This window comes from Nelumbo nucifera, chromosome 2 (genome assembly GCF_055504915.1).
Source record: "Nelumbo nucifera cultivar China Antique chromosome 2, China Antique-T2T, whole genome shotgun sequence".
NCBI classification, from domain to species: Eukaryota; Viridiplantae; Streptophyta; class Magnoliopsida; order Proteales; family Nelumbonaceae; genus Nelumbo; species Nelumbo nucifera.
In genome coordinates this window covers 106,186,881-106,205,872 of record NC_142650.1, presented here as the reverse complement: position 1 = coordinate 106,205,872, position 18,992 = coordinate 106,186,881, and the positions used below count along the sequence as shown (strand labels likewise).

General features: G+C 40.1%; 1 protein-coding gene across 2 annotated transcripts in view; it reads left to right on the top strand.

Annotated features, from left to right (window-relative positions):
• Window positions 1–18,992, top strand: part of LOC104603486 (uncharacterized) — a 59,153-nt gene that overhangs the window by 26,903 nt on the left and 13,258 nt on the right. For both annotated transcript variants that reach the window (XM_010267529.3, XM_088897063.1), the window contains exon 4: window positions 13,423–13,527. In XM_010267529.3, the coding sequence (XP_010265831.1) occupies window positions 13,423–13,527 (105 nt within the window). The remainder of the gene's footprint in view (window positions 1–13,422; window positions 13,528–18,992) is intronic.

Below are 18,992 nucleotides of genomic sequence, written 5' to 3'. Positions count from 1 at the left end.
TACACAAATTTTTCTAATAGGGAACGGATCCAGAGAAGTTCTAAAACTCCATGTGCCTTGGCCCTGTATTCAACTTCAACACTTCATCTTGCCACCACTGTTTGTTTCTTACTCTTCCACGAGACAAGGTTACCCCCAACAAGGGTGCACACTCCTGAAGTTGATCTCCTATCATCAAGGCATCCTGCCCAATCTGCATCTGTATAAGCCTGTAGTTTCAACTGTCCATGATCAGTAAAAAGTATGCCTCTGCCTGGGTGTCCCTTTAGATAAGCAAGAATCCTGTCAACTGCCTCCCATTGCTGGACTCGTGGAGCATGCGTGTATTGACTTACCACACTTACTGCATAGGAAATGTCTGGTCTTGTCATACACAAGTATAGCAGCCGACCCACAAGTCTTTGATATCTCCCAATGTCCTTTATTGGCTCACCTTCTGATGCATTGATTCTATGGTTCTGATCAATAAGGGTACTGATTGCCTTCGTTCCAAGCTTCCTTGTCTCTTGAAGAAGATCCAGGACATACTTCCTTTGAGAGATAAAAATTCCATGTTTTCATCTTGCAATTTCAATGCCTAAGAAGTAACTCAGTTCTCCAAGATCCTTAATTTCAAATTCTTTATGTAGATTCCTTTTCAGACAATCAATCTCACTTAGGTTATTCCCCGTGACAATAATATCATCCACATAAACAACTAGGATTGACACCAAAGATCCCCTTCGCTTTGCAAACAAGGTATGATTGGATTGAGTCTGAGTGTAGCCAAAAGCAATCAAGGCCTTTCTGAATCTGTCAAACCGTGCTCTGGGAGATTGTATCAAGCCATAAAGTGACTCCTTAAGCCTGCATACCTTTCCCTTTTCAGCATCACTGTAGAAGTCAGCAGGAAGATCCATATACACTTCCTCTTGCAGATCCCCATTTAAGAAAGCATTATTCACATCAAGTTGAAACAAGGGCCAAGAGTATGAGGCAGCAAGAGAAAGAAGTATCCAAACAGAGGTCATCTTTGCAACTGGTGCAAAAGTCTCTAAGTAATCAATGCCATAGGTCTATGTGTACCCTTTTGCAACAAGTCTTGCCTTGTACCTTTCTATACTTCCATCTGCCTTATATTTTACTGTGTAAACCCATCTGCATCCAACTGTCTCCTTGCCTTCTGGTAGATCCACAATGTCCCAAGTTTGATTCTTAATCAAAGCTGCCATCTCTTCCTGTATAGTTGTCTTCCACTCAGGTTTGGAGAGAGCCTCACTAACACCTTTGGGTATAGACACTGAGTCAAGAGGAAAGAAAAACACGGTAGGAAGGAAAAAGTCCACTATAGGATAAGTACTGTGAAATACAATGAGCAGTACACTTTCTCTTCTCTTATCTGAGAGCAATAGGAAGATCAAGGTTATCTGTAATAGGGTTAGTAGAATCAATGGGAACTGAAACAGTACTTGAATCCATGTCAGCTGAATCTGGAGTCTCTAAGGAACTGACAAGAAGTGATGTGAGTTTTGCTGTAGTGGAATCAACCTCCTATGAAGTCTTTGTCGTAAGTAATGCTGAGAAGCAGGACGCAAAAGAGGTGGTAAGGTAGGTGACACAAGAGGTGGTAAGGTAGGTGACATAGGAGGGTCAAGCACAGGAGTAGACACAGGGACTGGAACTGGGAGAGGAATAGACTGCTGACTCACTTCCCCAAAACACTCCCCCTAAGAAGGATTCTTTGAGAAGAAGTATGTGGTTTCAAAAAAGGTGACATCTATGGTAACATACTGGCTCCCAAAGATTGGATCATAGTAGCAGTATCCTTTTTGATTTTCTGCATATCCAAGGAAGACACACTTCTTTGCCTTGGGATCAAGCTTCGAGCGGTGAGGACTAAGGATATGTGCAAAGCAGACACACCTAAACACCTTGAGAGGAATATGAAACATCTCCCCCTCAGGAAAAAGGAGACTGAATGGGGTGCTGAATCCAAGTATATGAGAGGGCACCCTGTTAATCAGATATACTGTTGTGAGAACTGCATCACCCCAAAACCGAACTGGAACTGTAGATGTGATCATCATGCTTCTTGCAATCTCGACAATGTGTCTGTTCTTCCTTTCTGCAACACCATTGTGCTGTGGACTGTAGGGACAACTGCTCTGATGGACAACACCATATTCTAACAGATATGAGGCAAGGTGTTTTTCAAAATATTCCCTGGCATTGTCTGATCTGAACACCTTTATTCTTGTTCCAAACTGTGTTAGCACCATCTGATGAAATTGCCTCACTATGGATGGTACTTCATCGTGGGATCTCATAAGGTAAATCCAAGAGTATCGTGAGAAATCATCCACAAATAAGAGAAAATATCGATAGCGCCTCCCATGGAAGGAACATGGTAAGATCCCCACACATCAGAATGAATAACATCAAAAGAACACCTTTTATTATTAGGTTTAAATGAATGTCTACAATGCTTTCCAAGTTGACAACCTTTACACTCCAGACTTGACAAACTAACAGACTTAAAAAGTTTTGGAAACAAAAGGCTCAAAGAAGAAAAACGTAAATGGCCCAAACGATTATGCCAAAGCATAATTTGACCCACAGACCCTGACTCACTATCCCTGCTTACATGATGACTCTGATGAGGAGGAAGCACATCCAGGAGGTAGATTCCATTCACTTCACGACCACTCCAATCGTCCTCTTTGAATCCAGATCCTGCAAAATACAATGACCAGGAGAAAAAATTACTGAGGAGTTCAGGTTCTTAATCAAACTACTAACAAATAACAAATTAGTGCTCAATCTGGGAACATGAAGGACAAAGGGTAGAGAAATAGAATCACTAATCTTGACAGATCCCTTCCCAGCAATGGGAACATGGGATCCATCAGCTGTGGAGACCCTATCTCTGCCAGAACAGAGCTGGTAAGAAGAAAAAATAGTAGATCTATGGGTCATGTGCTCTGAGGCTCCAGAATCTATAATCCAATGAGGTCCCTCCTTACCTAAAGTAGAAACATAATTTGCAGTGACGTGTGGACTACCTGAGTGAGCAAAGGAAGTAGAGTGGACTCCACCAGTACCACTTGTACCTTGCTGCTGAACTGGAATTGGCTGTATCCCGTTGGTTCAGAAGTTGCCCATACCTCTCAAGTTTCGCCCTTACTACAACAGCTGCAACAGACTCTAGAGCAGCTGTAGTAGGAGGGGCCGGAATGTCACCAGTAACTGCCATGTGTGCATTTGCCTTCTTATTTTTCAGTCTAGTCGGCACAAGATGTGGGTGAAGCTTCCAGCAAGTATCTTTTGTGTGTTTAGGCTTCTTACAGTAGTCACAGATCAAATCTCTTTTATCTTCTTGATTTCACTGCCACCCCGATCTCCATTTTGTTTAGGTTTCACAGTACTCACCATGGCAGACTGATCAGAAACAGGATTTTTCATCATCACATCTCTCCTGCTCTCCTCCCCTGACACAAAGGCATATGCCTGGGAGACAGTAACACTGTCCGTGGAAAGAAGATGCTGTCTTGCAATATCATACTCGGGATTAAGGCCAACGAGAAATTCAAACACCTTATACTTCTCTAGATGTTTTTGATAGGTAGTTGCATCCTTAGTGGTTTCCTCTTGACAGTGTGGCTGGCCAGAGATAAGAGGAAGAGAAGAAGAAGAGAAGAGAAGAGAGGAGAGGAGAGGAGAGAAGAGAGAAGGTTTTGCAATGTAACAGTACTGGCGGCGCCAGTCTTTATTTTACTATATATAGGGCGATAGAAATAACAAGGGAAAAGACCCTTGTGCCCCTGAGTACAGTAACAGACATAACATAAATAAAAAAAACGAAATAAAAAAATACTTTAATTAGCCAAACAGGCCCTAACATCTGCAACTAAGTTATTTTGACATTATTCTAACACTCCCCCTCAAGTTGGAGCATAGATGTCAATCATGCCCAACTTGTCACACAAATCTTTGTGTCGCACATGATGAAGACCTTTGGTAAAGATATCTGCAAGTTGCTCTTCCGAGCTGACATATGGTGTACACACTTCTCCACTTTCAAGTTTCTCTCTGATAAAGTGCTTGTCCACTTCAATGTGTTTCGTCCTGGCATGCAGAACTGGATTAGCAGCAATATTGATAGCAACTTTATTGTCACAGTAGAGTGACGTAGGATTGCTTACTGCGAAACCCAGTTCACCTAACATATTTCTTATCCACATGATTTCTGCAACCCCATGAGCCCTCGCTCTATACTCTGCTTCAACACTGGATCTAGCCACCACACTTTGTTTTTTGCTTCTCCATGTGACAAGGTTTCCTCCTACAAAGGCACAATACCCACTGGTAGACTTTCGATCATTGACTGCTCCTGCCCAATCTGCATCAGTATATACTTCCACTTTTAAGTGACTGTGTTTCTGGAACAACAAACCAGCTCCAGGAAACTTCTTGAGATATCTCAAGATCCTCTCTGCAGCCTCAAAGTGAGTTGTCCTCGGGCTGTGCATGAATTGACTAAGGACACCCACTGCATAGGCAATATCAGGCCTGGTCATAGACAAATACAAAAGTCTCCCCACGAGTCTTTGGAACATCTTGACATCTTTCAAAAACTCTCCCTAACTGTCTCCCAGATGGTGATTAGGTTCAATAGGTGAATCAGATGTTTTTACCCCCAACTTGCCTGTACCTTCTAGTAGATCTAGTACATATTTCCGTTGGGAAATAAAGATGCCCTTGTGAGAGCGAGCAACTTCAATTCCAAGAAAGTATCGTAAGGGGCCTAGATCCTTCACCTCAAATTTAGTGGCTAAGAATTTTTTTAGTCTCTGGATTTCAGCCTCCCAATCTCCTGTAATCACTATGTCATCCACATACACAATAAGAGCTACAATTTTACCTTCACCTCTTTTCACAAAGAGGGTATGATCTGACTGGCATTGTTTGAATCCCATCTGTTGGACTGCTAAATGGAACTTACTAAACCAAGCCCGAGGTGATTGTTTCAACCCATATAGGGATTTTTTAACCTGCACACCTTTTGTTCACTGCCTTTGGCACAAAACCCTGGGGATTGGGTCATGCACACTTCCTCTTCCAAGTCACCATTCAAGAAGGCATTCTTGATGTCCAATTGGTGAAGATCCCAGTCAAGATTTGCTGCCAAGGAAAGGAGAATCCGGATAGAGTTCATCTTCGCTACTGGAGCAAAAGTCTCTGCATAGTCCACTCCATATACCTGTGTGAAGCCTCTTGCTACCAGTCTAGCTTTGTACCTTTCAACAGTTCCATCAGCTTTGTGTTTCACTGTGAACACCCACTTGCACCCCACCGGTTCCTTCTCTTCAGGAAGATCTACCAAGTCCCAAGTACCATTTTTGTGTAAGGCATCAATTTCTTCCTGCATTGCATCTGTCCATTCAGGTTTTGACAAGGCTTCTGCCACGGTCTTAGGAACGGGGACACTATCCACAGAAGAGAGAAAGGCACGGTACGAAGGTGAAACATGCTCATAGGCACAAAATTAAAGATAGAATGATTAGTGATACAAGATCTAACACCCTTTCTCTTAGCATTAGGAATATTAAGATCATTGGTGACAGGGGAATCAACATTTAAAGGAGCAATGGGAGCAAGTGTACCTGGCTGATGAGACAGATCTTCCTTGGGTGAATCCGATGATGTTGGTTGCATAGTGTCCGGCTCCATGGCTCTTGAACTCTGCTGGCTCTTATGGCGACGATGAAAAACCCGGAGCGGAGGAGGATCGAGTAAAGGAGGTAGTTGAATCTGAGTCGTCGCCTGTTTCTCCTCAACCCTACTCTCCCCCTGAGGAGAAACCGAGAAGAACGGTTGACTCTCAAAGAATGAGACATCAATGGAAACATAGTACTTGCGGGCAATGGGATCATAGCAATGATACCCCTTTTGAGATGAAGGGTAACCAAGAAAAATACAAGTAATAGCCCGAGGGTCAAGTTTACCACGAGTAGGTGATAGGTTGTGGACAAAACAACGACACCCAAAAACACGCATCGGAATGGTGGACAGCGGGGCTGTAGGGAACAAGAGCTGATGTTGGGCCTTATACTCTAGTAGCCGAGAGGGCATGCGATTGATGATATATGTCGCACACAATATTGCATCAATCCAAAACTTTTTTGGCACATTCGTATGAATCAGCAAGCCACGAGCAACTTCGAGAAGGTGACGGTTTTTTCGTTCAGCCACACCATTTTGTTGGGGTGTCCTGGCACAAGAGCTTTGCTGAAGTGACCCACTCGAAGCAAAGAACTTCTTGAGATCACTATGGAAATATTCCTTTGCATTGTCCGACTGGAAGATATGAATTTCCGTTTGGAACTGAGTGAACACCATGCATTGAAAATCTTTCACAATTTGTAGCACTTCATCTCGAGATCGCATAGGGTAAACCCAAGTGTATCGAGAATAATCATCAATCAAAGTAACAAAATACCTATAGCCAGCCGTAGTAGGTAGAGTAACAGGGCCCCAAACATCAGAATAAACAATATGAAATGGAAATTCAGATCTTTTATTTCGTAAAGGTAAAGAACTTCTACAATGCTTACTCAATTGACAAGTTTCACACTGTAACTGACTCACTGACAAGGACTCAAACAACTTTGCGAACATAACTTTTAACGACTCAAAAGAAAGATGACCTAAACGACTATGCCATAGATAGGCCTGACTCTCACTCGACGAACTTGTGGACTCAGTCGCCACTAGACCAGCATTATTCTCCAACAAGTAGAGACCATCCACTATGCTTCCTCTACCAATCGTCTTCCCCGAGGTCAAATCCTGAAACACACATGAAGACGGAAAAAAAGTGACTGAGCAGTTCAAAGAGTGAGTAAGACTACTAATGGACAACAAATTAATAGGTAATTTCGGAACGTGCAGGACATTAGGAAGAGTGAGGCCAAGTGGGAGAGGTATGGTGCCTCGGCCAGCTATGGTAGAAAAAGAACCATCAGTCAGTCTTACCTTATCTCTCCCAGAGAGAAGGTTATATGTTTGGAACAAATTTGACTTACCGGTCATGTGGTTTGAGGCTCCAGAGTCAATAATCAAGGAGAATCAGTAGTATGAGATGACACATGGAAGGTTGTGGCATTACCTGATGTAGACGCAAATGGGGTAGAAGGAGTAGGCCCAGAATCCACCTGGCGGAGAGTCCTACCATACAATTCCAAATGTTCACGGAAGGAGTTGATAATATCTTCCTTAGGGTCAGAACCGGGATGTCTCTCCTGAGTTATAGAAGGACTAGTCTCTGTTGATGCCATATTAGCTGAGTTATACCTTTTTTGATTCTGCTGGCCTGGTTTCTTACCCTGATCCGGTGCTGACTTCTTACCCAAATTCTGTGCCCATTTAGGTTTTCCATGGAGATCCCAGCATGTATCTTTCGTGTGTTGTGTCTTCTAGCAGTGAGTGCACCAAAGCTTGCTTTTATCTTCTGCTTTTTTTTGAGTGTCACCCCTTTTAAAGCCACCTCCGACATTTGTATCTGAATTTCCCCAGACAGCTAGGGCAACTGACTCCCCTTCTACACCATTCATCACACTTCTTTTGCTTTCTTCTGACTGCACCAAGGCATACACCTCCTGGACTGATGGCAAGTCTTTACTACCCAAGATCTGTATCCTGATGGACTCGTATGATGGATTCAACCCTAGGAGGAAGGCAAACACTCGTTGCTGTGATACAAGTGACTTATAGGCCTTTGCATCTTCATCACACTTCCAATTCACATTCTGATAGTGATCAAGTTCTTTCCATATTGATGTCAAATCAGAATAGTACATCGAGAAACTCTTCTCCCCTTGCTTGCAAGTAGAAGATTCAACTTGTAGTTGATATATCTTGGCATAGGGTCTCTGTTCTGAATAAGTGGACTTCGCTTGTTCCCATATCTCACAAGCAGTTTCAGCCCACATAAAAGTCTTCCTTACTTGTGGCAGCATTGAAACCAAGAGCCAAGACATCACCATACTGTTCTCTTGGTTCCACCTATCATGCTCAACACTTCCATACTTCGGTTCCTTTACTCTCCCATTGATGTATCCTATTCTCCCCCTAGCAGTGATGTAGAGTTTTATTCCCCTAGACCACTCAAGGTAATTCAGACCATCAAAGGGAATAACAGCCATGGGAAAGCTCATATCCATTCCCCCACTCACTCCATTGTGGCTCCCTGAGATCTCTGAAGTAGCAGAATTCTCAGTTGACATGGTCAAGCAGTTAATCAGTTCCAAACACTGGACATAGGACCCCTCCTTACTCCACAAAACAATGCTCCACTCAGTTCACACCCACATACTTGGGTTTAACAACCAGGTTGAGCACAAACAGTACCAAATTCCGGACCAAAACTGAGGTAATATTCGGCAGATTTCAGACCTTATATAGTTTTAACAGTCCCCACCTACCAGAATTCCAGAATGGCTAATAGCCACTAATCAGCAGGAGAGATCCTTCTTACTTATAGTCAACTCAAACCATTGAGAAGACAGGTCATCTTTGACCTACAGTTGTCTTAACAAATGAACAAGATCACACGATCCAAGAAAACTGGGGTTACACAAGTTCAACAGCATTCAGCCGCCCCAGATTCATAGGGTTTTCACTCGACACATGACCAAGGAGGGTAAAGAAGAGAAAAATAGGGAGAACTGTACTAGTCTGTTCGATCTGTTCTTTGGGTTGATCGATCTTCTCTTGACCATTGGGTTGATCGATCTGCTCTCTTTTAATCAGCATTCCCGCTCTAATACTATCTTGACAGTGTGGCCGGCCAGAGATAAGAGGAAGAGAAGAGAAGAAGAAGAGAAGAGAAGAGAGGAGAGAAGAAGAAGAGAAGAGAAGAGAGGAGAGAAGAGAGAAGGTTTTGCAATGTAACAGTACTGGCGGCGCTAGTCTTTATTTTACTACATATAGGGCGACAGAAATAACAAGGGAAAAGACCCTTGTGCCCCCGAGTACAATAACAGACATAATAGAAATAAAAAAAAAAACGAAATAAAAAAACACTTTAATTAGCCAAACATGCCCTAACATCTGCAACTAAGTTATTTTAACATTATTCTAACATTTCCCAAGCAAATGTCTCTAAATGGTCAATCTCCTGCCATAGGGTTTTAAGGTTTGAAAAATAGGCTGCAACAGGTCTATCTCCCTGCCTTGTAGAAATAATTTGATTTCTCAACTGATAAGCCCTAGCAACATTCTCCCTCTGTGAATAGGTTTTTGCAATCCCATCCCATATTTCCTTAGATGTATTTGCCCATAAAAAAATTTTACTTATATGGGGCAACATGGGATTACACAACCAAGTCATCACCATATAATTCTCTTGTACCCATCGGGAGTTGCTAGTTTCGGGTTTCACTTCTTCACCAGTGATATACCCTAATTTCCCACGAGCACCAGTGGCCATCTTTGTAGATTGTGACCATTCTAAGTAATTTACACCATCCAACCTAACTGTAGTAATGGTCCCAGTTCCAAAAAGGTCTCCAATACCTCCTCCCACTGGTCCTATTTCACTACCGGGCTTATTTTCAACTCCATGACCCTCCATCCTTCTCAAGAAGTGTAATGAAAATAACTAAAATATGCAAGAAGATCAAATGAAACACTTTTGGAACCAACAACACCTTTCTGGTGTCCTAGACCGTCTTCCCACATTAGATTCTTTTTCTGTGGGACGGGAGAAGAGGCAGTCGCTCTCTCTAGAAGCCTCAAAATCAGGCAGGACTTGAACCGTCCCTTATAGAAAACTCCAAGGAACCCTAAAAAATTAGGGCACTACTTTCTAGGTCAAAATTGAAGAGTCCAACAGAAACAAGACTCTTCCCCTTTCTCTAGTTTTTCTTGATTTTGATGAGAAACCCTAGACCAGCTACAGGGCAAACGGATCCACCAAAAAATCCAAAAACTGGGCTTACCTGAGATCTTCGATCAACCTCTTAAATCACCATGCAGTCGGCCGATCTAGGGCTGCATGAGAAAACAACTCGAGGAACCTTCGGCCTGCTTTGATACCAAGTAGAAATCACTGATTGCAGATTTACTCGAATTTCTTGTGAAGGGAAAGAGGAGGAAGATGAAGATTTCAGCAGTAGAGAAGAAAAGAGAAGGAGAAAAGAGTAGGAAGTCAACCAGGATTCTTTGATTAACCCTAGCCACCAACCCCTCATTATATTTATACTTAACTTAAAGGATGAGATATTACAAGGATGCCCTTAGTGGGGCGGCTACTAATGTAGCTGAACAGTCACAACTTAAAAACATAAACTAATGGGCCTAAAACCCAACAACTTCCTAACTAAATAACTTAAAACAAGAATAAAAACAACTAGGCCCAACTCAACAACCTGTTAACTAGGTATTTCTAGCAGTGCATACGGCTGCTCAGTGATTTAAAAGGCGCGCATAGGTGCATAGGCGGGGTGCATTTTAGGGTATGTGCCTCGCCTAGGTCCTAGGCGTAGCCCTTTCAAAAGGTGCACACCTTGCATCTTTGCCTAGGCATGCGCCTTTTTAAAATTTTACACTTGTGTGCTTTTTTTGAACCTAATGGCTGGTCTGGGGGCTTTGCTCTCGGGCTCCTGTACCACAACTCTCGAGGCTAGCCCACCCCCTATTTACTAATGTTGTTCATTCATTCATCCTATAAAATATCTTCTTAAAAGGCAATTAAAATTACAAAATCATTATTTTTTGTGAGAATTAAGAATTTAAGACCATAACATGGACCAGTGTTTTAAAAGCGAAAGGCGCACAAAAAGCGGCAGGTTCCAAATGCGCCTGAGGTGCAAGGTGCAAGGCGCAAGGCGAGGCGTCTGCACAAAATATTTTCCTGATTCTAAGAAATCAGGAAAATATCAAAAAACAAAGTGGGGGAAGAAAGAAGCAAAGAAAAAACTAAAAATAAAAAAAGAAAGGGGTCGAGCCTTGTTTTACTGTTTTCAAATTCAAACTAATATTTGTTGTTGATAAAAAAATATTGTGTAGCCCCTGTTTTAGTGTGAAACAGACAAGGGGGCGGAGACCCTCTTTTACTGTAAAAATATTTCAGAAGAAGAAAGACAATGAAAAAAAACAAGAGTGGCGGAGCCCCTGTTTTTCTATGAACAAGAAGAACTGAAGAAGATGGAGGAGGAGAAGAAGGAGAAGGAGAAGAAGAAGAAAAGAAGAAGAAGGGGGCAAGCGGAACCCCTGTTTTCAGTGTAAAAAGAGAAGAAGAAGAAGGGGGCGGAGCCCCTGTTTTACTGTAAAAATATTTCAGAAGAAAGACAATGAAAAAAAACAAGAGTGGGCGGAGCCCCTGTTTTTCTGTGAACAAGAAGAAGAACTGAAGAAGAAGGAGGAGGAGAAGAAGAAGGAGAAGGAGAAGAAGAAGAAAAGAAGAAGAAGGGGGCGGGCGGAACCCCTGTTTTCAGTGTAAAAAAAGAAGAAACAAATACCTGATGCTGATTGCTAAAAGCCTGAACGTTGCAGTTGGTCGTCCGACTAAGAGATGGGCTCTGATAGAACTTCAAAGGTGGCTGTTCGATTGAGAGATGGGCTGAACTTGTTGATCCAAGAAGAACGTGGGGGCTGAGGGCTCGAGACTTCGATTGATACTGGGAGTCTGAGAAGCCTTGAATGGCAAGTTGTTTTCTCTTGAGAGGGCCGTGGCTTTCTTTCGTATTTGCTATACCATATCCCAACTATTTTGACACATAAAAGGAAATAATCTATACATATACGATTATAATCAATCTATAAAAGTCAATTTAAAAACAAATAAAAAAACAAAGGGCAACCAAACATAGGCGCGCACCTGGACCGCTTGGTGCCTGGTCTGAGGCGCACACCTTAGGCACAGAGGCGAGTGCCTTACCAAAGTGTAGCCGCCTTGACCCATGCGAGGCACCAGCTCTCGAAAACACCTCGCCTTGTGCCTTAGGCGCGCCTTTTAAAACACTGACATGGACTTGTTTGGGCTTGCCTCGAGGGGTATGGCACAAAAGGCGGCTCGTAGAATCAGGAATGTAATATATTTTACATCACATTAGCTACTTGAAGTAATGCAATTGAGGAGAAAAAGAGATTGTGGGTTTTACATGCTTGAAAATGTTTTATATTTTTGCTTTTATTTTTAAATTTTCATTTGAATACGCTTTACATGTTATGTTTATATATGTTAATTTTAGATAATAGGTTTTTTAAAACATTTATTTTAAAATTTATGTTTTATATTTTTATTAATATTATGTTTATTTTTTTATTTTTTTTTTTGTATTTTTGCGCTTTGCTTCAAAAAGGCGCACACCTCACCTTGCCACCTTGTGCCTCGGCGCAAATTGCCCCTTGCGCCTTTTTTGCACCAGCAACTATTCTGGGCCTCGGAGATTTTTCCAAGGAAAAAACCCTAGAAACAGTTTCAGTTTACCATAACCAGCAGCAGCACTCTTCTCTTGTTGTTCCAACAATAAAAGAAGAAGTTTGAGAAGAAAGAGATGAATAAGAGGGTAGACGAGCAGAATAAGAGCAGATTACAGCTCTGATACCATGTTTGTATCCAGGTTCTTGATGAAGAGAGAAGAAGAAGAAAAGAGTTGGAGAATAGGGCAGATTCTTCATCCAACCCATCAAATTGTTATTTATATTAGGGCAACAATAATACATGAGTTGACAAATTTACCCCCCATTAGTAGGAGGTAATGTAACTCAAAATATAAGAAGGCCTAGGCCCATTTACACTTAAAATCAGTACAGAATAATAAAGCCCAACAAGAAATAGAAACCACATAACATAAATGGGCCGAAGCCCATGCTGTTAAGTCCCACAACATTAAAGATGTACTTTGTTCTTATTCTCATTCTACAAGTCTCGGATTGGATTTGGGCATGCAAATGTGAGACAAGAATGGACTAACTAGGCAACTATACAGAAATAATCTCCTTGTTAAATGCAAGGCATCTAACATCACATTATCTATCCTCTTGTTGAAGTTTCCAACTGTTCGTTTAAGTGTTTTTGAGAGAATCACAAACTTAATGTCAATTTCGGGAAAGTTGCATTGTGGGCATTAATATTGAAGAAAAAAATAAACGTTTCTTTATTTGATAGAAAGATATCCATGGAACCAAGCCCCTAGGTGGTGCTTAAATTATTCCTAGATAGTCTTTCATGGCTATAATGCCTTGTAGCCAAACCTTCATCTAAAAAATTTCTGGGTTTCTTATTGAATGGTGAGCTGTCTATTTGCCATTTTTGAGTGTTACTGATTTGTCTTATATGCTTCATCCATACATCCACTGCCTGAAAGTTGTGTCTTCTACATTATGGGGCTTATGTTGATGCTGACCTTGTTTTAACAAAGTTATCTCTTATTGCAGGTTTTAAATTGTCATGACTCAGTGATTTATATATTAGCACCTTTAAGATATGCCACTGTGTATGGGTGTTCTGATGCAACTATAGTTCTTGGGGCCATTGGCAAGGTATGCATTGATCAAGAACTTAAAGTTATTGGCTTTTGGATATCATAGTTGCATCTCTGACCCTTTGCCCTTTCTCTAGAGTAAAACGTTTTAACCTCCCAACCCCCTGGGCAAGCTTGCACCCTGTTTTCTTTAAAGAGTCAATATTATCTGAAAGAGAAAAAGAAAAGGTAGGGCCTGTCTATTTGCAGGTTCATTGCAATACAAGGGGTGATATAGATGACATCCCTGGGGTGCTAACAGGTACTTGATTTTTCAGATTGATAGCTATAAAGCTTTAGTTAGATTAAAAAAATGAGGAATATACAATATGACATGCTTCAAAGAACCAATTTAAAAAAACTGAGGTATATATACAATATGACATGCTTCGAAGAATCAATGTGTTACAACTTATGATTTACAATGTGATTAATGATTTGAATCATGAATCCCAAGGGTTTCGATTTGAATCTGATGTCCAAATCCTTTTCTGCAAAAATCTTATGATTTTTGCTTGAATCATATGAATTGATTTATAAATCTTATGATCCTACATTCACCATGATTTTTCAATTAAAAACGAAGTTCCCTACTGCATTTTTTGTTTATATGTAACTTTGTCAAGGGAGATTTCTTTTGAAGCCCTTACTGGAAAATAATTTATTTACATTATTTAAGACCATACATTGAGTTTATCATCCATCACACATAGGTTAAAGAGCCATTGCATGTGGATAATTTAACTTTCAAGTCAAACTTGATTATATCATCTTAGGCTTCTATTATACAAGTAATAAATTCTGTTGATTTAGTCTTTTATATACATTACATATATAGTAGATATGGATTAAAAATATGGTAAAATCATTTTCCTATATATATTTAGCCTTTTCGAATATTGATATTTATTTTTGACAAGTTTGTAAAAAATAAAATTAATCTTATGATTTATTATATGATTTACAATTTGATTCAATTTAACTTTCTTTACGACATACAATATGATTATGATTTTCAAAACATTGCCAAGAATGTTGACTGGCCAGATGCTTCACACAAGTATTGGCTGCTGTATTTCATCCATCAAACAACTATTAATGAGTCCCCTTCCTGACATTTTTTTAATCCAAGGACTTTCGCAAAGTTTTAGTCCAATGTGCAACTTTCACAACTATGTTCTCAATGATTGTCTCCTTGATTTCTTTCCTTCCTTTGAAAGTTCTTTCATTCTTCACTATGATTCAAGCAAATTTAATTAAAAATTAATTCTCAATGGTTGTTTCCTGTTTCTTAAAGACTCTTCAGTGGAGGCTTTATCTTCAAAGAGTCTTTTGTTTGTTTCTTCCCAGAGGTTCTACATTGTTCTTTCCTTCCTTTGAAAGTTCTTTCATTCTTCACTATGATTCAAGCAAATTTAATTAAAAATTAGTTCTCAATGGTTGTTTCCTGTTTCTTAAAGACTCTTCAGTGGAGGCTTTATCTTCAAAGAGTCTTTTGTTTGTTTCTTCCCAGAGGTTCTACATTGTTGCATGGATAGCTGCCTTCCAGAAAACCTTGCTCCTTTATCACAACTTCCTACCTTGCCATTGGGAAACGAACTCACAAACAGAATTAGGGGGGACCTAATGGAAACTGCCTTCAAAGAACACATATCTAGCAGATGTTGCCATAAGCATTGGTCCACCTTACAAGTTATCAGAAGATGACTAATTGATTCACTATTCTCAAGGCACATAATGCAAACATGGGGGGAGAGGTACCACTGCCCTTGCCTTTTTCTTTTGTAGGATATCATAAGTATTTATTTGACCGCACATTGCCTCCCAACGGAAAAAGGAAATCCTTTTGGGAATCATGGAATGCCAAATCCTTCTAATCAGTAAAGAAGGGGAAGGAGACTAAGAGGTCAGGCTAAGGAAAAAGGATTTGGTGGAGAAGTAACCAGTGGGGGTTAAAGACCTGATTAATTTATCAGGAGAGGAAGGGGTAATGTAGACATTAGTCAATAAGGAAAGAAGAGAAGACAGCTCAACCATTTCTTTTCAATATTGTTATGGAGGCATTGAGTAAACTTGCATATAGGGCAGTGGAAGGAGAGTTTGTTCAAAGTTTTAAGCTTATGATATGGAGCAAGTTTCCTTCATATTGTAGATGACCCCATATTTTTCTGTGATGTTTTTTTAGCTTATCAATTGGTTGACTTGGGTTACATATTAAGGTAGTTTGGAGTTGCTTCAGGCCTCAAAAGTAATTTATTATAAAGCTGGTCGGAAGTTACTTTAGGCTTCAAAAGTAATTTATCGAAGCATGAAATAATGCTAACAAGGGAAGGAAACATAGAGTTAGACTGATTAGCTTGGTCAATAACTTGTATAAAATCATTGCTAAGGTGTTGTCATGTAGAATCAGGGTTTCTCTTCCTTCCTTAATCTCTCATTCTGAAGGTGCTTTTATTATGGGAAGGCAAATTATATACCAAATTTTAATTGCTAACAAAAGTGTTGAAGATTTGAAGAGGTATAGGATGAAGGGTTTGGTGTATAAATTGGATTTGGAAAAGGCCTATGACTTGGTTGATTGGGGATTCTTGTTGGAGGTAATGAGCAACTTTGGGTTTGGTGATTGGTTGTGTAATTGGATTTTAGGGTGCCGTAGGACTTGGCACTACTCAATTTTTGTGAATGGATCTGTGGTGGATCATTTTCAGGCCTTTAGAGGGCTAAGGCAGGGGGATCCTCTCTTCCTTTTTTTGTTTACTCTAATAGCTGATGTCCTTGGAAGGCTTATCTCTAGGGCTGATTCTAGAAATCTGATAAGGTGTTGGAGAATTGGCAGAGAGGAGATTCCTAATCACTCATTTGCAGTTTGCTGATGATACAATTTTGTTTTGTGATGTTGGTGATCCTAGATGGGTGCAAAACATGAAGATAATTATATCTATTTTTGAGAGAATGTTGAATTTAAAAATCAGTTGGGATAAGAGTTGTATTGTGGGGCCGAATATAGAGGATAGAGGAATTTTAGAGGCAGAAGAAATCTTGGGTTGCACGGTTTCTCAATGACCAATGAATTATTTGGGAATGCCTATGGGGGATAATCCTAGTGGCAGCAACTTTTGGAATCTGGTAATAGAGAGTTTACTAAAAAGTTGGCTTCTTCAAAGAAAAATTACTTATCTTTGGGAGGAAGGATCACCCTTGTTAGGTCTACTCTAGCCAATTCGCCAGTTCTGGGTTTGATTGGGGCTTGGGGCTCAGAAGAGGATTGTGAGACTCTGAATTAGATAGTGCCGTAACTTTGTTCCAAGGTCTGGAGAGGGTTTTCCTGGATCCCTCAAAGAGAAACTGGACCCTTTCCCCATCGGGTATTTTTACCTGTCCATCCTTTTTATTATCCTTAATCCAACTGGGTGATAATTTGGGTCAAACTTTTCTGGTTAAAGAGGTCTATAGTAAGCCAATTCCTCCTAAGATTGGTGGTTTCTGTTGGGAAGTGTTTTTGGAAAGGATTAACACCTGTGACCTTATCGGAAGAAAGAGACCTAAGTGGTGCTTATCCCCTCATTGGTGTATTCTGTGTAAGGGCTAATGGTGAGTCCTGCCATCACTTGTTAATCTCATCCACCTTAGTATCTTCAATTTGCGACTGGTTTTTCTCCTTGTTTGGGTGTAGGTGGAACCCCCTGTCAAATATACAAAGCTTATTTGACCCCTCCTTTGTCAGTTGTCAGAAAAAGAAGGGTCAAACTTCATGGAGGTGTATCAGGGCTGCTGTGTGTTGGACAATATGGGAAGAGAGAGATGAAAGATTCTTTGCAGAAAAAGAGAGGAGTAGGGATGCTCTGATTGAAGTAGTCACAGTTAGTGGTCCATTGGGTGAAAACCTTAAAATTATTTGAGGATATTTTTGGTGTAGATTTGTTGAGAAGTTGAAGGTAGTAGCTGATTATGCTCCTAATAAGGTTGTAACAAGACCAAGCTGGTCTCTTCCTTCCAATGGTTTTATTAAGCGAAAATTTGATGGCAAATATGAAAGGAATCCGGGTCCTTCAGGATTTGGAGGAGTTTCCAGAAATGGACTAATTGGTGTGGGTGACTCTTTGAGGGATGAAATTCTAGCTACTTTGGAAGGGGCTCAAAAGGCCAAGGAGATGAATTTTAGAAAATTAATAATTGAAGGGGATTCAAAGTTGGTTATCAGCTGGCTGCAAAAGGAAGAGGATCTAGGTTGGTGGGAATTCATTAATGAAAAAAGAAGGTTTAAATGGGTAAGACAGGAAATTCAAGTGAACCTCAATTGGGTGAAAAGAGATGCCAACTATCTCACCGATGCACTAACCAAACAAGGGGTGGGAAGAAGACAGTTATTTTGGGTTATGTTGTAACATCTTGAAATTGTTTGGGGAGAGTTAAGAAAATTTGTCTCTCCATTCTCTTTGTACTTCTGTTTTTTAATTAATGAATGTTTTTTTTCTCAGTTTTTCATCAAGAAAAGGGAAGGAAACATAGCTAATCAGTCGATTGACATCTTGGGCTGCAGAAGAGTGCAGTTACCTACCACCTACCTCGGTCTACCCCTTGGTGCAAAAAATAATCTAAGAGAACATGGGATGTAGTTCTTGAAAGGTTTGGTAGGAAGCTGGCCATGTGGAAGTCCAAATATTTATCAAAGGGTGGTAAACTTACATTGATTAACAATGTTTTATTTTCACTAGTAATCAATACTTATCTACTACTTGTCTTTATTTCGAATTCTTGTTGGAGTTGCAAGCAATTAGAGAAAAAAATGAGGACATTTTTATGGGTTAGTTGGAGTAACAATTTTAAGTTTCATTTGGTGAATTAGAATGCTGCGTGCCGACCAAGTAAATATGGTGGTCTTGGTATATAAAATATCAGAAAAACTAATTAGTGTCTCTTTCTTAAATGGTATTGGAGATTTAACATGGAAGGAGGAAGTATGTGGAGAAGAGTTATAGCAGGTAAATATGGGCTGACAACCTCAGGTGGGATTTTGGGCTTGGCTTTTCCTCAATGGGGTGTGCAGTTTGAAGCAAGATTGCATTCTAGGTTTTCTTCCTGATGTTCTAGAAGGAATACGTTTTAGAGTAGGCAATGTAGTGATTTAAAGGCACACCTCAGGTGCACCTAGGTGCATAGGCAGCTCGTAGAATTAGGAATGAAATATGTTTAGCATCATATTATCTATTTGAAATAGTGCAATTAGGAAAGAAACAAAGAAATTGAAAGTTTGGCATACGTGAATATGTTTTATATGCTATATTTGATTTTATTGTTTGCATTTTCACTTTGAAGTTGTTCTATATGTTATGGTTATGAATTTTAATTTGAGCTAAGCTTTTTAAAATGTTTAATTTAAAATTAAAGTTTGTATTTTTAATTAATATTATTTTTATTATTCTCTTGATTTATTTTGAATTTTTACTTATTTTTTTTAGATTTTGTGCCTTGGGCCTGGCACAA